The 25,041-nt window shown below is 42.7% G+C and overlaps 1 protein-coding gene across 12 annotated transcripts in view; it reads left to right on the top strand.

Moving 5' to 3' along the window:
• The first annotated feature begins 994 nt into the window (after nt 1-994).
• Nucleotides 995-25,041, top strand: part of RIMKLB (ribosomal modification protein rimK like family member B) — a 52,622-nt gene continuing 28,575 nt past the window's right edge. For 7 of the 12 annotated variants that reach the window (XR_006015390.1, XR_006015391.1, XR_006015389.1 and 4 more), the window contains exons 1-3: nt 1,235-1,366; nt 2,374-2,875; nt 10,399-10,619. Coding sequence is in view for 6 of the 12 variants with exons in the window: in XM_042024253.1 (XP_041880187.1) it covers nt 10,445-10,619 (175 nt within the window). In the remaining 6 variants the exon portion in view is untranslated. Of the gene's footprint in view, nt 1,169-1,233; nt 1,367-2,373; nt 2,876-10,398; nt 10,620-25,041 lie in introns of those variants that run through there. The other 5 variants (XM_042024254.1, XM_042024255.1, XM_042024257.1 and 2 more) reach the window with 5 other exon arrangements.

Genomic DNA, 25,041 nt, shown 5'->3' with positions numbered 1-25,041 from the left:
CAGCAGGTTGTAGGATGTGATCCTGCCCCTCTACTCAGCCTTAGTGAGGCTGCATCTGCAGTGCAGTGTCCAGTCTGGGTTCCTCAGTAAGGAGAGACATGAAGCTCCTGCAGTGGGTCCAGCGGAGGGGAATGAGGATGACTGGGGGACTAGAGCATCTCTCTTACACGGAAAGGCTGAGGGAGCTGGGCCTGTTCAGCCTCAAGAAGAGGGGGGGGGGCCTCAGCAATGTCTTTAAGCAGTGGAAGGGGGGATGCCAAGAGGATGGAGCCAGGCTCTGCTTGATGGTGCCAGCCATCAGGATATGAGGCAATGGGCAGAAACTGATGCACAGGAAGTTCCACCTGAATATGAGGAATAACTTCTTTGCTGTGTGGGTGACCGAGCACTGGAACAGATTGCCCATAGAGGTTGTGGAGTCTCCCTCACTGGAGATATCTGAGAATTGTCTGGAGGCAATCCTGTGCCATGTGCTCTGGGATGGCCGGCTGGAGCCGGGAGGTTGGACCAGATGACCGACTGCGGTCCCTTCCAGCCTGACCCATTCTGTGGGAGGCCTCAGCCGTTAGACAGGACTGGCCTCAGCCCGCGGGTGGTGCCGCCGCTCACGAGCAGCAGTTCGGTTCGGTCCAGTTCAGTTCGGTCCCGTCCGATCCGGTTCGGCTCGGCCCGGTCCGGTTCGGCTCGGCCCGGTCCAGTTCGGCTCGGCCCGGTCCGGTTCGGCTCGGTCCAGTTCAGCCCGGCCCGGCCCGGTCCGACGCATGCCAGCGCCGCCGCCCTCGCGCTCCCCCGCGCCCGCCCCGCGCGTGCCAGGCCGGGCCCGGCTGTTACAGCACCGCCGCCGCTTCGCTGTGAGGCGGCGGGAGCGAGCGCGGGAGGCGGCGGCGGGCGGGGGGCTCGGTGCAGGGAACAGCCGCGGCCTCCTCGCCTCAGCCGCGGGGAGGAGGGACACCGAGGAGGGGGAAGGCGGGGTGGTGGTGGGGGGGACGAGCAGAGCGTCGCGTCGCGTCGCTCGCTTCCCTCTAGGACCGCGCCGCCGGCGGGGAGGAAGGGGCGCGTCTCCCCGGAGCCTTCGTCGCCCCGCGCCCTCTCTTCCCAGGCCCGGTGCCGGAGGGGGTGGGGGTGGGCGCCCCGCGGGTCCCCTCAGGCTCGGCGGTGCCCGGGGCGGGTGAGATGTCGGGCTGAGCGGGCGCGAGCCCGCGGGGGTGGGGTCCGCCGTGCCCGGGGAGGGGGCGGGCGGGGGGGTGGTTGGGACCGTCCCCTCACAGCCGTCCCGCCCCGCCGCGCTGCGCCCATGGTGATTGTGCTGCATCCCCCGCGCGCGGAGCGGGGCGAGCTGCCCGCGCCTCCCCGCCGGGGCGCCCAGGTGGGTGGCGGAGGGGGAGCGGCTGCGGCGGCCGCTCGTTGTGCGCGGGGAGAGGGGCGGGAGGGGCGGGGGGGGCGCGGCCCCGGTCCGGGACCCGCGTTCCGCGGACAGGTCGGTCGCGCTGCGAGCGCGGGGAGGGGGCCGCCGCCCCGCGGGCTCGCACGGCGGCCGCGTCCCCGCACAGGTCCGTGGTGATCGGCGGTGGCTGTGGGGGCTGATCTTCACGTGATGGAGCCAGGGGTGTGTGTGGCTGGCGTTGGGTCTGGCAGCAAGATCTTCTCAACTAGGTTTCCTCTCCCCTTTTGTTTTCCGGTGTTTAAAAAAGAGCTGGTGGCACATCGGTGACTTTACTGCCTGGGATCTTACCAGGGGCTCCGTTTTCCAAGTGTGCCACTGTTAATCTTGGATTGATTCCATCATTTAAGCAAGCATCCTCTAGACATGTTATTTTGGTTTGGGTTTTTTTGTTTTTTCTTTTTCTGGTCGCCGTTTATAAACCGCTGTTTATTTTCCGTGGTGGAGTGGGTTCTAATGCATAGGAATACATGCTCCTAATGCATAGAAATACGCGCTTCTGAACTGAAACGTACTTTTCTCCAGTCTCATCTGAATCCTAAGGGTTATTCTGGGGGAGAGGTTTAAAGGTTTAAAGACTCACAAATAAATAGGAATAGTTTTTCTAGGTTTAGAAACTTAATTTCTTCATATGTTCCCGTGTAGGTACGGATTTATCTATGCACTGAACGCACATTCTTAAGTAAAAGAACAAACTGCTTAGCCTTATGGGTTTCTTCCCCTTAAAATTGGTTTCTGTGATAGTGTATTTGTGTAAAATATTTAAAGTTGCACATTTCCCCTAATTATGTTCATGCCATCATTTTCTTTTGACTTTGCTTACTGTTTTGAATAGCACCTTTTCTTCCTTTGGGATTTAATTTATCTTTATTTCATACCTTTGTATGTTTATATCTAATAGGGCTGTTTCTTCTTTTTTCTTTTTCCTCTAGGTGTTGGTGACTTCAGTCATTTAGGGGTTTAGTTCTGAGGAAGCAGAGACACAAGGATTGAGTTTCTTTTACATAGAAAGCTACAGCTGTTCACCAGTACTCTTTTTACTCCTTCCCATCCTTCCCTGCTCCGTAGGGGAGAACAATTTGGGAATTATTTTAAACATTCATTTACTCCCCCTTCCCTCCCTCAGAAATCTACCCTGGTCCCAAAGGCATTCGCTAGACAGTGCCTGACAGGACCAGGAGAACGTTATCATCGCTTGCTTGCTTTGGGAGCTGCAGTAGTACCCTTCCCTCCTTTGGGGTGTAGTGCAGAGAGGCATCCAGAAGATTTCCTGGCCACCCTTTTTGGTTAGTAGAGGATCCAGGAAAAGGGGTACCTAGCAAGACACGTGACCTCCTTAAGGGAGCCAGAACTGAAGCAGCACTTGGCACGCTGAAGGAAACACCCATCTTTAGTGTCTTTTTCGTCTTCCACTCCTTCCTCACCAAATTTCTGGTAAGCCTCTTCAGCCCATTCATTCACGCAATGCATGTTTCCCTTCCCCCACTCCATGCGCTGGGAGAGGCATGCACCGAGACTGTGGGGTGGGGGAAGGGAGGAGGGAAAACTGGCTGTGTACACACGGATCGGGGAGGAGAGGGGGTATTGTACCACACTGCGGGGGAACCTGGCACAGGTGGAAAAGCAGCCGATGTGGGAGGAAATGGTGTGTTTTATTTGCACACGGCTGTGCGTGCGCACACAGGGACAGTGGAGGGGCGTGAAAAAGCTGAGAGCCTGTTGTTGGAAAAAATACCAAGACCGAAGTAGAAGGGTGGCTGATGCTGACCAGTATTGGGCTCATGTTGCAGGGAGGAAAGAGAATGGATTATTTGGTGGTGATGAAGTGGGGTGTGTGAATGAGGAATCTTGCCTTCTACCTGCAAGCATGAACACAGAGAAGGAAGGATGGGGGGTGTGGATGTCCGCCTTTCAGAGGCAGCTGTGCCTGGGAGGATTGCTGCTAGCATCTTGAACATCACTCGGTGCTAAGGTGGAGACAAGGAGATGAAAGCCATCATGGGGAGTGTAGTTGCCCATCTGCAGGGGTGGGAATGAATGGGAACAATTAATGTATTCCCATATCCTTTGGCTGTTGCAGTCTATGAATCTCAAAGGGAAAAGGAGGTGAATGCTGTGATGTGCTTTCAAAGAGGTGTGCTTGGGGTTCACCTGCCCGCAGAGACTTTCAATTCTCCGATGCATGTGTAGGGGGTGGATGATAATGCAGCAGCAGTGGACAGATTGCACTGCAGCTTTTCAATATATTATATAAAATGCATTTAAATAAATATTTTAATTTTTCAGATTCTTCAGCTTTTAAAAATGTGTTCTTTCCAAAGATTCTCAAACAGTTATGTGACAGTCTTAGGAAAACTAGTTTCTGGTACGTAAAAGAGGAATTTTTCTTGATGTTGGCCTTAAGCATCACCATGAAGCAGCATTGTCAGGAACGAGTTGATTTATCTTGGATTTATTTTTCTAAAGATGTCAGTTCTTTTCTCTATCACCATGTGATATATTCATCATCCATACATATTTCCTTAACATTTTCTTTAGATGATTATCATTCTGGTATCTTTGTGTGGAAAAAAGAATCACTTGTGCTTTATGCTCGAAACAGCTGTGTGCAGACCTGGTCTCCCTATGACATAGAAAGTCCTATTTCTGGGATGTTTCAAATACTGCTTTCTTCTCATTAAGGTGAGACAGAGACTTCCATGGCAGTGTATGATGGATTACATGCTGGGTCATGTGCTGGATGACTGTTCATTAGCTGTGTAACTGGTCTGCTATCTGAAATTGACTTTATAATTCAGATCTGCCTTGAGGTGTCTCCTGAAGGATATAACTTGCAAACATCTGCCAACCATTCTTAGGTCTTCGCTGTCTAGAAATGTGGCCTTCCTGCCATTCTAGAAACTGCTGTAGTGGTAGAGACGATTGGTTTGTTGGAAATATTTACTCAGTTTCAAGCCTTAGCTAATTAGTGATGAAAAGGAAGTCAAAATACCTTTTCCAGCTTGAATAGCACTGTTCTGAAAATAAGTATTAAGGGATAAGCATTAATGATGTTGTTGGTGTTACTCATAGTGAGGCAAGTGCTTGGAGCACTGTTTTTTCTAGTTCTCCATTTCCCGTGGTGGTTGTGACTGTCAGTCTCTTGCTCATTCCTTCTCCCTTCCCTGAGATTTTTATTGTCAGTATCTCAGCTGTAGGGATTAAACATGCCTAGAGATATGCTAAAACTAAGATTAGGGTTTACGTCTCTGTTAACCACTGCAATCTGTGGAGTTTGTGTTATCTGAACAGTGCTGTAACTGAGAGTCTGAGCCAAGCTCTAAAAAAGGGGTGATTCTGGGAGGGGCTGCTGGTAATAACTGTTCCACTAACTTGTTTCCCAGATCCCGCTGTAGTCAGTGGGTGTGTGCTGCAGCATCAGAACACAGGTCAAGCAGGTGAAATAGCTAGATCACGTTGATCCTTGGTGCTATGAAACATCTGGGATTCCATTCATCATTCCTATAGGGAAGACACGACCTAGACTTTTTAGTTTACAAAAGCATTGAGTAGTTGCATTCTGAATAAAAATAATACTGGGCTTTTTTTTTTGCATACTAGATACCTTTTATCTTACACATTTATCAAAAATACATAAATTGATTAGTATATCCTGATAGTGGGTTTCTTGTTTCATCTTAAGGTAAATGCATCATGATGAAAAAGAAAAAGAAACTAGTCTATTTTTCTTCTACTTTTGGGTATTGAAATGGGGAGAATGAGTAAATGAGCCATGGAGACCAATCTCCCATTCCTGGAGGCTGAGTGAGGTGTCTAATCTTCTCTCTGAAGAGAACACCTCCTTCAAGGCAAAAAGTGGTCTTCAGAGAAGATTTCCAGATCTCTCTAGGCAGCTGATCTGATTGGCTGAATTCCCTGTTATTTCAATAAAACATATTCATGTATGATGTAAAGTCAAAAAGGAGCACAGTGAGTGCTTTTGTTAGAACAGCTGCTAGAGGTGTACTGCAAATTGAAGGAATGTGGGAGGAAATAGGTTTGCATGTGCCGGGGAGGGAAGGAAGCTGCTGTGTGATTGCTGGAGTAAGGCCTGGCTTAAGCAATTACGAGGGTGCCACAGCTGAAAGTTGAGGTGAGAGTTCATTCCCTCTGGAATCTGTTCCACGCAGTGTCTTCCTGAAGCAGTTGTGGCAGTGTCTGCTTGGCCGGCATGACACGCAGTTTGATTTTTACCACAGACCTTTTCCTTTGATACCACCCTTTTTCCCTCTCCCAGCCTGTTACATGCAGTTAAGTTTATGGTTAGTTTTTGCTGTCTAATTCCATAAATCTGTGAAGTAGTTATTGAAAGATTGTACTTACTTTGATTGTAGTGACTTTGAGTGAAAACTGCACTTGAAGTGGCCATCTTGAAGTTATTTAAACATCTGCTCTTCCCCTTATATATACCATAGTTACTTTGCAAGAGATGCTCTCACGGGTTAGGAAGTATTCTATGCACACCCAGCATTGTCTGAGGCTGTGTCTTTTAGATTGAAATGGGTGGAGTTGGTTTTCAGGGAAGAGTTCTGGCAATAATATTCAACTTCAGAGCTTAATGCTTTTGTGCATCTGACTGCAAGGCCAGCTTTCCTCCTACAAACCATTTTCTTGAGAATATGGGAGGGATTTTTAAGATGTTTAGGTTAATAGGGTAAATTGCAAGTTCTGTTATGTGAGACTTCTTACACAATCAAAGTAGATTATAAGGTGAGGCTGAAACTGATGAATATATTCTGGTTTTGGGAGCAGAATGTTAGTGTGGAAAAGAAATTCTTTTGGGCGGAAGAAAAGTGTGATATTGGGTTGGAGGCAAAGGATCCAAGAGTTAGGATTGCTGGTTTCTGCCTCTGCTGCTGGCTTGTAGCTTGTTCTAAAGTGAGCTTCTTAGTCTTTACTTCCAGACTTCAGATTGTTACCTGCCTTTCTTATGGTAAGATGGGAGCTTTTGGATATAGATTTATAAAACCATTAAGATTTTGAGCAAACGAGATACAGTATTAGGAGGGAGATGAATAGTCATAACCAAGGCATTTTTGTACACATGCTGGTCTAATGTGCCCATTGATATATATGGATGGCCCTTCTTGACGATGTTGTAACTTCTTTCAAAAGTAGAAGATGGAGGAAAGAGAAGGATATACCTTTTTTTCTTTCTTCTTTGACCCTTTGCTGATTTTTAAGAAATTAAGTGCTGAAATGACAGGGAGACATGATGGTGTATTTAGGGGGGTGAAGGTGGGGTCACGTAGAGAACAGGTTTGAGGAGAATTGAAGCAGATTGGCAAAAAAAGCAAAAATGAGGAGAAAGTACTTGGTTCTTATATCCGCGTTAGAACCAGTACTGAGGGGGAAAAAGCCTCAAACCACAAAAAGCCGAAGTAAAACTCCAAGCAAGCTGGAAAGACGTGATAGTTTCTGATTTATGGTTTTTTTTTTATCGCCGAGGAAGTGTGTGTGGTGTGTTTTTCCATGCCCTCGGCGTTCTCCGGCTGTTCTCTGGGATGCGCCTGTCGGGGCCGGGGCAGAGCGGCGCTGCCCGGAAGGGGCGGCAGGTGGCGCTGCTCGGCCTCGCCGGCCCCTCTCGAGGGGCAGTGCCCGCGGCCTCTGGAATGGGCGTGCAGCGGGGGCATTCCTGCCAAACGCAGCCTGTCCCGCTGCCTAGCCCAGGATGTTGTTCCAGGAAGTTTCGTGTAAACTACCGCGTCCAGGAATCCATTGTTGAGGGAGACAGAAGTGGGGCAGGATCTGATAGATGTCAGCCATTGCCAGCCCAAGCCTCATCTTACCCTTTTCACTTCGAGCTGCTTTGAAGAACAAAGAGGTTCTTTGAGAGATCAAAAGATACTCCTTATAACCTCCCACACCCATTTTTCTGCACGGAGCAAACACTCTTTTTCCTGCTTTACCTTGAACATCTTGACTGCTGTCAAGGACTGGTTTGGATCTGTGATTGTCTTTCCCTAGCTTCTGCTTTTTTTCAGTCTGTTGGTATGAAGAACTGTAGTCCGTGGCTTTATTGTTGCACCTCACTTACCAAATCAATGGAGAAAAAGTCACAGTCTCTGCTTGTTGTTACTATGGTTCTCAGTACCAGGAATAAAAATGTGCACTTAAAATTTTGTCTTCTTGTTAAGAAAAAGCTGTACTAGTAGAAAAGAAAAATGTTTTTTAATTCTAGAGAAACCTAGCTGGTTCTTATGGTTGTAACTAAACAATCCTTTTGTCCTGAGACCTGCTGCAGAAACTAAAATTCTTTGTAATATCAAGCGATAGCAATTATATACTAAAGGTGGTTTTTTTATTTACCTTGCCTGCTGGCAGCAGTCATTAGGACTACCAGGCAAAACTCCTGTTTCTATCTCAGAGTTCAGTTCTACTAGGAACTCATGTCAGTTATATTGGTGAAAATGATGATTTCTGCCTCTTTATTTTAATAGGAAAGTTTAAAGGTGACACAGAAAACCGTTCTGGTTTTCTCCAGAATTCTTACTCCTTACACCATGCTTGTCTTTCTTGAATGTAAAGGAGTAGTCCATTAATGTACCTGTGATTGTTTTACAGCTTTTAAAATATTTCAGTAAAAATGTATTCAGTCAAAGATAGCCCAAATCCTCTGTATTCAAAGCAAAAAGGAGCAGTACCGTGCTGTTATTAGTTGTAACCCCACTGAACTTTTTCAATTTGAACTGTGTTTTCTCTTCATAGTCCTGAATTCATTAGTGCTGTTTATGAATAAAGGCGATATAAAAAAAAATTATTTGAACCGATGTCATAGGTTAGCAAGCGTAGTCCCGGAAGGGACGTCCTTGCTAAGGGGTGCTTACAGTTTCCTCTGGGAACTGACAGAACCTATCAGCTGGCCAGTTTGAATATGGACAATTCTCTAAGCCACTTAAAGTTGTGATCACCTCTGTGATCCACATTTAAGAATAGGCAAACTCCCCCTCCAAGCTCTCTCTCGTTTCCGGCACTGGGACAGGTGGCTGCGGGCCCCGTGTGGGGGCCAGCGGGCCCAGCCAGGCCCTGCTTGGGCCAGGCCGGGCCGGGCCACGGCCATCATGAAGCCATGGACCTGTTCCAGCCATGGAACCCCCCCCCCACTGCCTTGCCGTGGGCAGCCGGAGCGGCTCGGCTCTCCCCCCTCTCCACTGCGATAAGAAAAATTCAACATTCCAGCTGCAAAGCTGCAAGGCCGAGGTGAGAGTAACCCTTTTATTGCTATGAAGAGCTGAAAACCTGAGGGAAGAGAGAGAGGAGGTGCTTAAAGCTGAAATTCTGTTGTGAAGCTATGATATATCAGAGTATCCTGTTGTAATTTCATGAAGATATGGGGGGTGGAGTGTTCAACTCGTGAGCAAAAGCACCTGCGCTGAGATAGGCAGATGCTGACGCAGCTGTAATTTCATGAGAAGTTTGGACAGGGAGAGATGAACCAGATGAGGACTTTTGCTCCAAACGGGAAAGGAGAAAACCTCAGTCCGTAGAGATGGACCAGATGAGGACTTTTGCTCCAAATGGGAAAGGAGAAAACCTCAGTTCCTAGAGATGCTCCCAGAGATAGTCCTAACGATGAAGATGATGAAGACCCTTTGCTCCCAGGGAAGGAGAAGGGCCTCTGTTTTTGTTTCTGAACGGCTCAACCTTAAAATTGTGCCCCAGAAAACTTCAAGAGTGGACCCTCGAAAGCAGTTGCGGGAAAAGCTGCAAGTCGGGGGAAAGGACTCACACGCAGGCAGAGAGACTCCTCTTCCTAAATGGACTGAACAATATTTGGAAGTGGGTGGCTGTCTCGTTGTGATAATGTTTTCATAGCATGAGCAAGAAGAGACTTCTCTTTCTAAATGGACTGAACAAGGTTATTATGGAAGTGGTAAACAGACTGAACATCTTAAGGGTTGTCTTTTCACATTGTCAGTGGGAGAAGGGAGGAAGGTGGGGGGAGGAGGAGAGTTCTGAAGGTGGTATAATTTTTTTTCCTTCTTCTTTTAGGTCTGTTAATAAACTTCTTTATATTCTTTCAAGTTTGGTGCCTGTTTTGCATTTCTCCTAACTCTTATCTCACAGCAGATAAACAGTAATGAGTATTTTGGACCAAACCACTACACTAAATTGGTGTTTCCGCCCGGTTACAAACCGAACCCGCGACAACCGAGAAAGGGCTAGCACTGAAATTCTGGCCTTGATTTTGCTGTATTTTACATGTGTTAATGTTCTGTATTCCTGACATTTTGTTGGTGCTCCTTGTTCCATTGGTTTTTCCATTATTATGTGTTCTGGATACTACTAGATATATTTCTAGGTATATCTTACAGGAGATGTGAAATATTTGTAAGACCAAATCAGACCTAAATAGTTATCTGGAAGATTCTGTGGTAATTAATTTCTGTTCTTCTGGTCTGCTTTTTATCATAAAGAGTGTGTCACACTCTACTCTCTCCCGTATGTGGTGGAAAGAGACAAATCAAGTCTGTCACTGGGTGTTTTAGGAGAAGGGCGGAGTTATTTCAGTTGAAGGAATTATACCAATCATGAAGTTGAAATTCTGGCCTTCAGACATGGCCATTCAGATTGTTTTCTGTTCTTCGCATGCTTCTTAGTACTGTCAAGAAAGAAGAATGCTGCTGCCAGTACCAGTAGTTATATCTTTGTGTACTTCTTGAGGAGAAACTTGGGATGAGGACCAAGACCTAATTTCCAGCATTTAACATTCCATGGAATGTAAATGGATTTGTTTCTGTTGTTGGTACTTTTGGTTGCAGAATGTGTGTAGACATTATTTTGCTTCTTGGAGGTTGGAAGTTGCAGTCTGTTGAAATGGACTGACTTGTGCAGAGGAAGTGGGACTTAGTACAGCTGGGATCATGAAGATAAGAGCCTATGTACTCTAACAGAGTCTCATCTTCTCCACTGTCCAGCAGTTCCATTGGAAGGAGACCTTGAAGGTTGCAAGACAAGTCCAAGATGTGCAGTTCAGTTGCTCCCAGGCTGTGGTTCTTAACAGACCGTCGCATCAGAGAAGATTACCCTCAGCAGGAGATCCTGAGAGCACTGAAGGCCAAGTGCTGCGAAGAGGAGCTGGATTTCCGGGCCTTGGTGATGGATGAAGTGGTGCTGACCATTGAGGATGGAAATCTTGGTAAGAATGAGCTAAGGCTGGGAGTGTGCTGAAAGGGTACTTGAAAAAAGGTTGTAAAATGAAGCATCTGTACTATTTAATAATGAATTCCATGTATTCCAGACTACCTACCATTCATCGTCTAAGTCATGTAGATGTACATCGTACCATTTTTTAAAGAATTTATTATGTTAATCAAATATAATTGTTCGATTTGCTCATTTGCATTAGAACCATTTTTGCCTTCCCTCTGCAGAAAAGAGAGGAGGGTTGTTTCATTTTGGTGAGTCCAAGATAGGGACTATAGGACCTCTGAATGAATAAGAAATCATGGAGCTTAATTTTTGCTTCACTACTTGAACGTTGTGGGTCACATTTAAGAGTTTCAGAGGGACTTTTTTCTTCTGTTTGTGTTCTGGCTCCAAAATAGAAAACACTGGAAATAATCTAAAAGGAATTTTCAATGAACAGTACAAAGTGTCATGGAACTAGAGGTTATAATGTGATGTAACTAAAGCACGCTGCTGTACAGATGTGGAGTTATGTGAATTCCAAAAAGGAACAGTGCTGATAAACAAAGTATGTGCATCACGTAATTTGAACTGTTACTACAATTTACAGTGTTTAAAACTAAATGGTAAGATTTCTGTTCTATTTTCCTATAAGCTTTTTTTTTCCCCCTGTGGTGATTAAAAAGGAAAACCAAGATGTTAAGTTGCATTAGAAATGTTAAGTAAAAGGATTCCATAGCTAGTAAGCTTATGTGATTGGAAGATACTAATACCACCAATGTCAAGCTGTGTAACACTTACAATTTATTTTTGTTTCAGCATTTTTTAGTTTGGATTTCCTAAAGTAGGGAGACTGCAGTGTTATTTCTTTACCTTTAACTCTTTCATTCCTCTTTCCCATTTATCAGCCAAAAAATGTATCACTGGAGACCCAGGGCAGAATTACATTTCTGAAAGTTGAGTTAGAGTAATTCTCTGTGGGAAGAAAATACAAAAGTACCTTCAGCTGTGAAGAAGAGGCTGCTATGTGTACCTTGTTCATCTTTGGGAAATCATACGTAGGAAGGGAATCATAAAACTGACTCTGGGGAAGTACTTTGGTCAGAATTTATACCCTCTTTTGCATGAATCAATCAAGTATAAAACATATGAATGGTAAACCCTGTATTTTTTATTCTGGTATTACTGAACTTCTGTTTAACTATTTTGTCTTTTAATTTGAGGAGTCTTATGATTTTTATCACAGATTGAAATTCTGTTGGATGTCTTCAAATCAAGGTGACTTCTTGTCAGAAAATCTGAGCTCTGAGCGTGCTTTCCTTTGGACAGCGTGTCATGGGAACGCAGCCATCCTGGACTGTAGCTGCAGTCTCTGAGATGCATAATTAGTCCTTCAGCATTTCAGTACTGTTTTTATTTCTTGGTGATTTCTTCTTTCCTGTCTTCTGTCTATTTTTGGGGAATTAAATAGGGCAAGTGTAAATTGTGGACCTTTCTGGTCTCTTCTGTCTAATGTCTTCTAGCACTGTGTCTATTGCAAGGAAAAAGATACAAGTAGTGCAAGTTGGAAAACTAATATTGAGGAAATTATAGTACAAGGATGAGAAAAATCAAGAAAATTACTAGAAAAAAATGCAAGAAAAGGGAAATTATTCTCATACAAAGTGTTCATTCAATATGATGTAAATAACTGACCATTTGAAAAGGAGTGAGATAAAAATGCTGAAAGATTGTGGATAGAAATTTTGTTATAAACAGTCTGGACTGTCTAATTGTGGGTTTGTTTCATTTTTTTTCTGAGGGGTGGGAATTGTCTTGTGTCAAACAATTCTTTCTCGTGGAGAGAGATGAAAAATCTTTCCTCTTAATTTTCCAGTTCTGTTTTTTCTAGAGCTTTGCACATGCTTTGATAAAGATTTCTGTTGGAGGACACAATCAAAAGCTTTGTGTTTCATTTTCCTTGTTAAGATCCTCAGTTGGCCTAGGAAAAGGTGTCCTGGAACAAAATCCAGGAGGTAGTGCATTCTGTACCCTTTTTGTTATCTACTGCTGTGTGAGTGATCCAGGTTGAGGAAGATTTTCTACGACATAGAGGAGGTGATGAAGAGAGGGTATCTTCAGTGGATAATAATGTGCTTTTGCTCCCTTTTCTATCATTATTTGTCTTGAAAGCTTAGCAATTCAAGGCTCAAACTCTGAAGGTAATACATGATATTGAAGGAAGTAATAGTTGGGTTTTTTTTCACGTATTCACACTTTGATTAGAGCTTTTTTTGTCCTTTAAAACCAAGGCAATTTCTTAAGTAGATTGTTAGAAGAATGTTAAATTTACACAGTCAAGTTGAATATTACAGGATGCTATTTAAAACCTCAAAAATGTGGTATTTCTGTAGATGATAGAGTCAGTAATCCTTCTTGCGGACTTACTAACTGTCAGGAATATGGCTGGAGACTTCAGAGACCAAAAATTCAGCATAGGATATTAAAAAGCTTAAAATTATTTACTTCACAGGGGTAGAGTGGAAAAGACACTTCTAAACTTAGGAAAATTGAGCAGAATGGTGGGATACAAGTGAAAGTTGTCCCTTCCACAAACCACATGGCTTGTACCTTGACAGTAGAGCACACTGATGCAAGTATCACTGATGCCCTGGCCAAAGACAGATGTGTAAAGCTTTTGTGATGCTGAGATGCACAAAATTCGGGTCTGTCAGAAATGGTAAGATTTGCCATGGCCAAAGGGAAAGAGAGGGAGGAGGTGGGGTTGTTTCACTCAGTGGACTCAGCAGCAGCCAGTCCTTGGGGCAGGATTCTGCTGTACTGCAGGGCTGGATGGGAAGTGTGGCTGGATTCCCAAGGCAAACCAACAGTGTAGGCCCAGCAGTCCCTGCTGGTTCCTTTTCTTTCGCAGCTGAAACTCAGGATGACCCAAAATCCTAAGCATCCCACTCAGCTCCAGTATCACTGGCCAGATGATGAACCTGCAAGCAGCTCAAGATCCATATTAGATACCTCAACACAGCATGAGTCCAAAAGTGATTGTAAAAGCAAGTTAAGAGATGTAGAATTAAAGTTTTTCCTTTTTAGTCTAAAAGGAAATTCTTAAACTGATCTATGCTTAAACAGTTTTGGAAATAAGTTCAACAAATATTTTTTGAAATTAACTATTAACTATATTTTGAAATCAACTGTGCCTTACTTAAATAGGTGTCTGCTTACCCAAGCCATGCACTCCTTTTTCTTTTGCACAGTGGCAGTACTACTCTGTAGATTTCCAAGGCAAAAGCTGAGATAAAAAAAAAGAAGAGGTGTATCAATAGGTTTTTTCTGCTTCTATGGTGGACTGAACGTGGTGAGATGGTTACTGAATCAGACATGCAGAACATTGTTGCACAGGAATGGACAAGAATGCATGTTTGGAAAAAAGCGGAGGGTGATCCTGGGCTGTTTTGATTTAAACTGGCTCAGTGTAGCTGTAGCCTAAGTTTCTTAAGAGCTAAATTCTTCAAGCTAAACCAGTCTAGTACAATTTGCTGCTGAGTGGAACAGCCATGTTCCTCTTGTCCCTTTCCAGCATTGCTATTGCTACTTGTCTTGTAAAGGACTTATGTCATGTCTCTCTTGGCTTGCTTTTATGTTGTACCTAAGCTAATTAAAAAAAAAAAAAGGCTTACCAAATTATCTGCTGCTTCGTAGGATCTGGCATTTGTGTGAGTTGAGTTGGCCAACCCAGTGGAAGGCTAACTCCACCAAATAAATAAGTTTTCTGTTGGAGTAGATTGCTGCACCAACCTATTTTGTGGTCACAGAGTTCCTAGCGCTGGTACACACAGGCGAGGAAGAATGGGGTTGTTCTTTCAGGGAATGGCTTGTATTTATGTTGTTTTAGTTATAGCTCCAAAAATACTTCAAAGCAGGAGTTTTCTTGTGGTTGGGATGTCTGATAGTGTCAGCTTTAGGATTTTTTTGTTTGTGTATGGCATCTGGTATTTACTGCTGGAAGGATTACAAACTGGAATATCTAGTTTTCTAATCTAGTTTGGCAATTCCTATTCTCATTTGAAATACATAGCAAGTAATGTAACAAAACTCTGCAGGACATTTTTTAGACATTTTTCTGAAGTCTTAGCAGTGAGTCCTGTCAAAATGTGTGCTTTTAAACTATATGTCTAAGTTTGCTAATGCAGTGATGTAACAGGCTTGAGGAATTTGCAGCTGAACAAATTAAAGCTTGTGAGCAGGGTGTATGGTGTGGGATGAGGTGGAAATGGAGGAAGCTGGTAGGAAAATCCTACCCTGTAGGGGGCACTTTGTGGACAAGAGACAAAACATACCCATGGGTTGTCTCCTCATTCTGAATATTCTTTCTTCTTCCCTGTGTCTAGGACTGAGGAGTACCTTTCCCCACAGGCTGCACACGTTACCTGTAGGGCCACACAGTTCAAGAGCTATACTTTGGTGAAGAACATGTTAGGGAAATTTGGATCCTTCCTTAATTAAAATGATATACAATAGTATCTTCATTAAAATTCTTTGCTACCAGAACAGCAGAAATTGGAATTCACTGAGTCAGCAACTTACCAATACCTTTATTGTAGATTTTTGGAATCTCCATATTTTTTAATACTGTCCTGTGAAGGAAAATAGTTTTAAGGAAAGTTGCTTTCATGAACTTTGAACTGTTAAAGATGCTGGAGTGGCCAAATTATAAAACAAAGTATTAACTTTTTGTAAGACTTTCTTGGCTTTTCCTTTGGGAATGTGAAACCAGGTGATCAGCTTAGGTGAGGAATAAAAAGGGCATAATAGTCATGTATTCTAAAACAGTAATACATTGTGCACAGTCAGCTGGCTTTTCTTGAGTCAGATGGGCAGCATCTGGAAACAGATCTCTTACCTTCGTTTTTTCTGCAGAGGAAGTATTTAGAAGATAGATTATTTTAATTTGGTAGAGATGGGTGTGCTGATTTAGGCATCTGGGTTTCCAGTGTGGTCCTGAATTTTGCAGTAGAAGCTGATGTTTTGTTTAAGTCTTTCATCTTGTAAGATGTGATTTTGTTTCATATGATCTGTCCTTCATTTCTTATTTAGTTTGAAATAGTAATGAGTAGTTGTGATTTTTGATTTTTTTTCTCACACTGGATTAGACATCACTGGAAATAAACATGGAAGAATTGGCATAGTTGAAAGATTTCTGTAAAGTATAGAAAGCTGGGGAAAAAAGGTAAGGGTGGATTAAAAAATCCTGTGTTTTCATGTAATAGTAAGAAAAACACTTTGAATGAGCTAGATTCATGGTAAGGGAGGTCTTTTCCATATATGGCATGGTTTCCATATCAAAATACCAAAACTCTTAACATTTTTGAATCATCTGTAAGTCACCTAAAGACTGTCTTCTATCACACAACAGGGAACATAGTCGCCTCCCTTCTGGCTGTTTCAGTAGTCCCCTGACACTTGTTAGTCCAGCAGTGTACCTTAATGTAAGAGTTTTTCCTGCAGTGTGCAGCAGTGGCTTTGGGAGTGATGGAACAGAGGCAAGCGGCCTTGGCAAGGTGCCTTTTTGAGCACTGCAGAGTTGGCCTGTTTCCTGCTATTAACTGCAGCCAGAGCAGCCATTGCTTCCTCTGCAGAGTTGGGAAATTGGTTTGTGACTCAAGTGAGAGCTGGAGAAGGAACTGCATTGTGTGCAAAGGACTGGAAGGTGGTTAGACATGAAGTGGATTTTGTGCTGTGGAAAGTGCTGGGCTCAGAATCACTTGAAACTGTTTCTGAAGTTCTTTCACTGTGGAAATTGATCATTTTCCAGTCTGATTGATGTTAAAGCCATAAGCGTTACTACTAGGCAGCTATGGACTATATAGAGGGGATTTTGGAATGGTAGCTGTATTTAGAGGTGGGTGTGATCCACTATGTGACACCCCAATATTAGATACCCAAGACAAATGCATCTCTAATAAAAAACTGTCCAACATTTGCTTTATTATCGTATTTTAATAACAGTGCATTTCAACAGCTGCCACATATTTTAAGAAGAATTGGTTTCTTTTTTTTCAGAACTGTGATACCGAAGACAACTTTCTTTTAATGCATATAGAAAGAAAGGATTTATACTCTGTAACCATCCTGGGTGTTCTTGTAGTTTTCTTCCTTCCTATCCAGAATTTCTATTCTTATGTGACTGATTGTCATCTTAAACTGATTCTAAAATAACAAAGGCTAACAATGAATTTGATCTTCTCAAAATTGTTCTGTTTCTTCAGTATGTCATCAGTGGTAGATATGGGCTCAGTCCAAAGCCACCTTGGCAAGGTGGAGGGGTAGAAATGTTTCTGCATGGGAATACATTATTATGTTAATTTCAGAGGGCTGTGTTAAGGTCTGAAGTTTTTCATTTGCATGTGTTCTAGAACAGGCAGCCAGGAAAATCAGACTTGTAGGGCACATCATCTTGAACATACGTGCATGTCATCGTATCTGAAAATGCCAGAAAGCATTGCCAGATTTTTAATTGTTGTAAGAATTCTCAGGAGTGGCCATCTGGATAATAAACAATGTAAAAAAGGACAAAAGCAAGATGAAAGAAGTGTTTCCATACATCCTAGTCAAGAAATGAAAATTAGCCTAACATTTCACAAGACAGTCTTTAACTGGCTGGGGGTTTCTGTGTTGCGTTTCCAACAGTCCCTGTTGCAGTGCTGTGTCACCTAAGCAAGTTTTGCTGGCACATTTGTCTGAGCAGTTGTATTGTGAACCGGGTCTGCATACTGATGTAGTTTTAAGCCAGTCTGTTCTTGGTGGCAGGTGTTTTTTTTAGACTTCATCAGTCCTCTGAGTCAGGGAACAGCATGGCTGCACAAACAGTCCTTCAGCACTTAAATCAGAAGGGCAAATTGTGTGTTGGAGTGTGAGAGATTAGAAGATAGTACAAGTATTGATGTGAAAAACTTGATCTTATGGAACTGATGGCAGTGCTTACTTTCCCAGATTTGTGATCAGAGAAGTACTCTATCACCTGCTTTTTGAGCAATGACAGTAGCTTTGGCTTTGTCCACCTTTTTTCAAGTCTGGTGATTCTCCATTTGTGAATGATGGGCAGTTGATTCTCAGTGACTGGGAATATGAGAGAGACTGGTACTGCTGAAGTTTGACCAGTATTGAGATGGTCTTCCAGTGTGCAGACCTGTGTTTAGATTGATATGGTCTTTTAGGAGTACCAGTGTCCATGGGCAAGTCCCTTTATTTTCTTATTTTTATAAACTCTTACATGTAAAATGTGGTGTTTTAAGAATTACAGTTTCCTTTTCTATCTTCTATCTTTCCCTTTGCTGCATGGAAAGAGTGGGACGAAGAGCAGAACAACAACAAAAAGAATGCCACTACTGAAACAATCAATTATTTTTTATTTCCTTATATTGTAAATAATTATCATTTACAATGTCACAAAAATCTGTACTGGTGTCCTTATAATGATTGTTCTTTGAATGGTAGAGCTTACATGATTTCCATATCTCTCTAAAGGTCTAGTCCATTTTAGGATTAAAAGTGTGATAAAAGGCTTTTTTATTTGTCAAAAGTTTAAGCAAGTTGAAGCAGAATGTGTTACATGTGCTCTGACAACTTGAGCAGAATATCTGACAACAAAGGTATTCTGCTTATGTTGTCAGAGAAACCGTGCTAGAATTACACTAATTAATTAATTAACTGTGTTAACTTGTAGAAAACCTTTCCTATTATACAGAAAGGCTTTCTTGCTCTGTACTTCCATATAGGGCAGGTATTGAGCTGGGGGCTGTCTTGCTGTGCTTGTTACTCATCTTGACACATCTGTAAGTAAAACATAGAAGAGCAGATACTGGAAGAGACACACTAGTGATTTGATGCATTTTGTCAAGGTGTGAAGTAAAAAGACTAGGTATGCCAATGCTCTTGATTTTTTAGCTGAGAAGGAGATTGGACTGCACTGACACAGTTATTAGGGCAAAAGATTTTGTTCACTATAACAGTTGTAATGTAACACCCATGAAATAATATGCTCAAAATCCATGCTATCAAATCCTGTTTCTTGGCAGTTTCTGTCTAAAGAATAATTAGATCTGGTAAGGAAACACAGCAGTCAGAAGATCAATAAGTATTTCCCTTGAGTTCTAAGAACTTGATTTGAAAGTATCCTCTAGGTATCATGTCAGTTGTCTTGTTGTGTTGGTACAACACTGGGGAAATTTGAGGGGGATGATTTCCTTTTAATTTAAGTTTTAAATTTTTGCAAGGACGGAAGAAGAAGTCTTTTGTAAAAAGCTGTGTAAATGTTCTCTTTAGGTGTTCAAAATATACAGCTATTAATTGTTTGACAAGCAATTTAGAAATAGAGCATAGACAGAGCTGTTGGAGCACAACACAGAGGTGATTCTCATTATGGGTCCCATTGATATACTCACCATCACAACAGGCAGTCCCTGGGAAGGCATAAGGGGGTTTAAGTCAACTCAAGCCCATTGCTCTCTTCAAAACTCTTTTGGCTAATCATTCTGTTTTTATCCTCTAGGTTGGGCTGAGCCCTGGATACGCTCCCCCACGCTGGTCTAGTTACCTTGGGAAGACATTCAGGCCCTTACTGCTCTTGTGGACAAACATTTACACATACAATTGATTCACTCAGCTGAGAGTCAGACAATCTCCTAACTTACAAACCTTTATCTTAAAAGCCACCTTGCGGTCTCTTGTCATAGAATGGTTTGAGTTGGAAGGGACATTAAAGATCATCTAGTCTCACCCTCCTTGCCATGGGCAGGGACACCTTCTGCTTGACCAGGCTGCTCAAAGCCCTGTCCAGCCTGGCCTGGGACACTGCCAGGGATCCAGGGGCAGCCACAACTTCCTTGGGCAACCCGTGCCAATGCTTCAGCACCTCACAGTCAAGAATTTCTTCCTAATACCTAATCTAAACCCACCCTCTTTCAGCTTAAAGCCCTTCCCCCTTGTCCTGTTGCTATGCGCCTTGTAAATACTCAACATCTTTCTTTTAGTCCCTTTCAGGTACTAAAAGGAGGCAATTAGGTCACCCCAACGTCTTCTCTGGGCTGAACATTCCCAATTCTCTCAGCCTTTCCTTGTGGAAGGGGTACTCTGCCCCTCTAGTCACCTTGTCATATGATAAGGTCAACTTTCCTAGCCACAGCTGTGGTCAGTCACTTCCCATATTTTCCCAGAGCTTCATGGGCACATCGTATTTGCTCATCTCTGCTGAGCCTTCTCAGGAGTTTACTGATCCATCACATGGAGAAAAGAGCTGTGAGTGCATAGAATCCGGAGTTTGGGGCATTTGCGTGGATGTAAGGGACTTGTTAAGAGTCTTGTCTAACATCTGTCTTTGGTTGAGATAGTAATGGAGTGTAATTCTTCCCAGGTTCATGCCCTGACCTTAGAGATGGAATATTTTCATCTTTGACCTGGTAGATGTATGCTTATGTAACACAAACAGATTGATATGATACAGAGAGACACCAACTTAGGAAGACTCTGTGTTCTGATGACTGTGTCAATATTTGGGTTCCATGTCCAAGTAACTGTCCTTGAATCATGAGGTAAAAGGGTATCTTCACCACCACAAAATGCTTACTGTGGAAAGTGCCAGAATCCCTTTGTGAACCTAGTGTGAAAAGTCAAGCTGCTTCTTCCAAGTTTCTTGTTACGCTCCAGACAGTACTGTGAAGGTCTTGAATTAATGAAGAGATTCTTTTGTTTTCCCTACCCCCAATAAAAGTTACTTGCTTTGACATCTGAATGGTTGACCTAACTGCTGAAATTGCTGATGTCCTGACATTATGCTTACTTCCTGGTAAAGTCAGGATTTATTTAAAAGTATAATTTGAGACACTCAAGATGGCAAATGGATGAGATGTCCTAATTTGTAATGCCTTCTTCCTTGCTTTCCAGTAAGAAGAGCATATTGTTTTGCTTTCTGTCTTATGTATGAAACAAAATAAAAACATGGTTTCATCTGTTGGCCAGACAAGTGACACTGGTACAAAACTGCTACTTTGCTTAGTTCGGGTAAGGAAATTTTGAGTTTTAGTACTGATTCTGTTTTAAGTGATGTATTTATATCTGATAAAACATTGAATGAGGGTTTTTTTGACATTGCAGATGGGTCTCACATCACCCATCTTAACATTACAGTGGGCTAAACCTTTGCATCAGATTTCTATTGCTTAGAATTTGTCCTTCCTTATTAATATACATCTGACTCTTAAATGTCTCTTTGAGGGAGTTTGCAAATTTTTTGCCAAGTCATTCAGTGGAAGTAGGGCACTTCAAGGAAAAAGGAATGTTTTTCCCCAAGTCTGTAAGGATGTTTTTGGAAGGACTAGCTTGGAACAGGAACTCCATTTGACTGAAGTGGCTTTTGCTAGTGAAAGTAGACAAAAATTTGTCCCAAATTACTGCCATTTCAAAAAATAATCTGTTAAGCATCTTAGAGACTTGTTTTAAGCTTCACAGCTAAAACACTTGAAACATAGTCCTGTATTATGCAAAAGAAAGGACCTCTGGTGTTGTGGCCTTCTGTCTGCTGTGGGATGGGACATATGGTTTGGTCTGAGCACACAATTTAAAATAGAGATCTTCTTTCGTATTGGTTATACCTCTTCTCACTGACACAAAGACCTGAATGGTCCATTCAAATGCAGTGGAGACAAGATGATTGAAAGTGGTAAGGGACTGGGGACTAAGGTGCCAGTGGAGAAAAATCTGGTGTGAAGGCAGTGTACTTGGTAAACGTGCTGGAAAAAGAAACGGTAACAGGAAGTGATTGCAGAGAAACCTGTGCTAGATAAGGAGCTGCTTCCTTCATGAAGGAAATTGGAGATTGAAACTGGTGGGAGCATGGGTTGTGTGTTGAAACTTGCAAACCGAATAAGGAGCCTCAAATGGAAAACTAGTCTGAAGGCAAGGCAGGCAATTGAGTGGTTACAGTGGTATTCAAAATTACAGGCAAAGAAACTGCATGACAGTAGGAGAAATCCGTGGTTTGGAAATTACCTGGAAAAATAAGGAGTACAGAATCAAAGTGGGACAGCAAGGCAGTGGAAGCACAGGTGTTATGTCTAGGGGGAATGCTATGGGGGGCTGAGTGGGGAGTGAGAATGTGGGGCAAAGCCAGCTGCTTGCAGTAGTTGCTGACTTCCAGTGCCTGGAGTGGGATCAGACCTTTTGGAGACTTTCTCTCCTGCAGGGAAACATTCCTCTGCCAGTTGGTTACATAATTACTTACTGAGGTGGGAGCCCGTTCATCTGAAGTGCTGGGCCACAGAGAGGCTGCTGGCACTTAGCTGTCTGCTTGGGTCTCAGAGCCTCTGTGGGAGGTGAAACTGGGCTCGCCCTCAGGTGCTCTTCCGCAGTGTCAGATGTTACTTAGATGCCAAGGGATTAAGTTTGCTTTTGATTATCTGCAAGTATGAAGATAAAATATTGTTATGAGTAGCAACAGCAAATGACCAAAACTTAGAAATTGGAAAATTTTGGAATTTTGTCTTCTTTGTTGTATATTTGTTTTCAGCTACTACATTTTAAATTACTTAATTACTTACTACTTTTTCATCAGCCTCCTTCAAAGTACAGGGTGTTTGTTCTGCTCTGGAAATGTAACTTGCAGTATGGTGGAGAGAACAATTTGTAGGATGCCTTTTTTGTGATTGCAAGAATTTGTGACAATTGAAGCAGAACATAGCTGGAAGAACATAGTCTAGTGATTTAAATTAAACTGCTCAGAAATTGCCTTTAATTGCATGTTTTTGCATTTTCTGAGTGCCCAGACTTTGGATACTACGATCAGCTTTGTGAAAGTGCTGAATACTTAGATCCACAAATAAAGTCAATCAGAACAGCATAAGCAACTGAGAAATCATGGTCTCCCAAATGTGGCATCTAGAATTCCTTCATCAACACTTACCTCTGGGTTTCCCTCCCACATATGGGAGATCAGTAGAATATTCACTGATATCCTGTGGTGTTAACAAAATTAATTATGATTGTGAAGAACTTCGATATTACTGCAATAAGCACAATAAATAAAACTCAAGAAGAAATTAATAGTGGTGTGTTTCAAGCAAGCATTTCAGTATACCAATCCATGGATTATACACTAAGCAATGTAAAAGAAAATACAGTCCTCAGTAGCTGCATGTTTAATGGGTGCTGTACCTTCTGTGCACATTAGGTATCTGCTGTGGGGAAAAATACATGTTTGTGTAATTGAAGACAGTATATGTGTGGGGTAGTAGATCAGTGCTATAGACATCCTTAGTTGTGGCTTTTTCTAACCTTTATGTGCTTGACTTTGTGGCTGCAATAGTTTCCTCTTAATGTAGCTTTTGAATGTAATATTGAATGCCTACATTCTTTGTAAATAAAGTATATGCGCATAGGGATTGTGCTGGATGTATCAACTCTGTTTACAATCCAGGTTTTGAAAAATGTAGATGTAGGGGAAAACAGGAGTGCTGGAATGATAACTAATTACTTGGGTAATCTAATACTCGTCTTTGAGTAGTAGTCCATGGATACATTTATATTCAAGATCATATGTATTCTGTCAGTGAGACTGAGGAATTTTACCTGTCTAAGTACCTGAGGGGTTTGCTCTTGTACCTTGTTCTCCCTCATACTTGTTTCATGTATATGTAAATTGGCGTGTCCCCATTGTTATTGTACTTTTCAGCTACTTTGGAAATTGGCTTATTCCATTCTTGGAATTCAGTTTGGGTTCTTTTGACAGCACTGCTTTCAGTGTTTATATTTCATATTTTATGAGGTGCCTTGCAGGCTGTTTTTCATGGTTAAGGATATATTCATATATATTAAAAAAGTAATATATTACTTTTGGATATCAACATGAAGTGTTGGGCTTTCTGTTCCTGGATGAAGAACAGACGTCCCAGGGTGAGCTACATTCTTAGTTCTGTGGTCAGGCAGGATGCCCTGCTTTGAGTTGAGACTTTTCTTAATAGGAAGTATGAAGGGAGCACTAGTGAGCCTGGCTGAGCCTGCCACGGCAGAGGCAGCTGCTTGTTATGATCATGAAATTATTTTTTGGGAGCTTCAGGATTCCCTGCACCAACCACACTGTATTAGAAAGCAGAGCCATGCAAATCTTGTCTCTCCATGTTGTGGGGCAGCTTTCTTTCCTATATCATGCCTTTTTCTTCAGAGTGAAGGTGGTTGTTAATATCAGAAGAGGCCCTACCGTGTTCTGCTAGTGTTACTATGTGTCTTTGTTTCCTTGACTCAGTCAACATTCAGGAATATCCTGTAGGTTCAGCTTAAAGGTTTAACTCTCTTTTGTTTGGAGTGCAGTCCATCTCTGCTTATTCCCAGTGTGACAGACTTTTGGTAAGTACCTTGAAAATCATTTAAAGGTTTGAAGTAGCTTTTGTTCCACAAAACTAGATTCAAACTTAACTCAGGACCTAAAGGGGACTACCCTTTGTGCCCCTGATGATTTTCTGCACCTACATCTTTCTGTGAAGCCCTGTCTTGTTGGATGACTACTTCCACCAAGAAAATGAAATGATGGTGTGCGATGGCTCTTTTCAGTTGTTTCTTTAGAGCTTAACATTAAAAGCTTCACAACTTCTTTTCCCCCTTTGTTACTTTGCTTTCCAGACAGGGTTTGCCTTTACCATATATTAAATTTCTTCTTTGATCTCTTCCCAAGTTTCCTTGTGGTCAGGGAATCAGGCCTTGGATCCTGTCTCCCTGCTGCAACCGTCAAACCTATAAAAGCACTTTCCACTTCCGTCATGAAGAACTTGATTTTTAATTTTTGATGACTGTAAGAACTTGTCAGATGATCTTGATAATGTGAAAAAAAAGGAAGGATGTTGCCCAGTGAACCCACAGATCTAGTCTGAGCTGTGAAACAGGACATTGTGGAGCAAGCAACCTATTGTTACAGCCAGGCATAACAATAAATAATTTAAGAAGCCAGGCATACTGCAGGAGAAGGCCCCAGAGAATCACAGGGATAACTGAGTTTCAAAGGGATCTTTAAAAGCCATCTGGACCAACCTTCTAGTCACGCGGCCAACTTGAAAGCTGGATCCAGCTCTGAAGTTAGATCAGGTTGCTTGGGGTATATCAAGTCAGGTTTTGAATATCTCCAAGGATGAAGCTTCCACAGCCTCTCAGGGCAGTCTGACACAAAGTTAGACCACCCTCATGGAGTGGGTGGTCCGAATACATGGTCACAATGTGTTAGCATGCTGTATCAGTTCCTGGGCTCTTGTCTTGCTCTGTGCCCTCCAAAGCAGAGCTGTATGCCTGTGATCTGCTCCCTTGTGTGGAGCACAAACCCTTCTCATATTCACAGCCTATCCTTCTAAAGGAGCCTTTATCCATTCACCACAGTACCTCAGGCATGCAAACTATCCAGC

This window comes from Corvus kubaryi, unplaced genomic scaffold (genome assembly GCF_017639235.1).
Source record: "Corvus kubaryi isolate FWS band 111438036 unplaced genomic scaffold, C.kubaryi_AGA036_p1.0 37260, whole genome shotgun sequence".
Lineage (NCBI taxonomy): Eukaryota > Metazoa > Chordata > Aves > Passeriformes > Corvidae > Corvus > Corvus kubaryi.
Note: the sequence above shows the minus strand (reverse complement) of the source record. Positions and strands in the feature narration are given on the sequence as shown.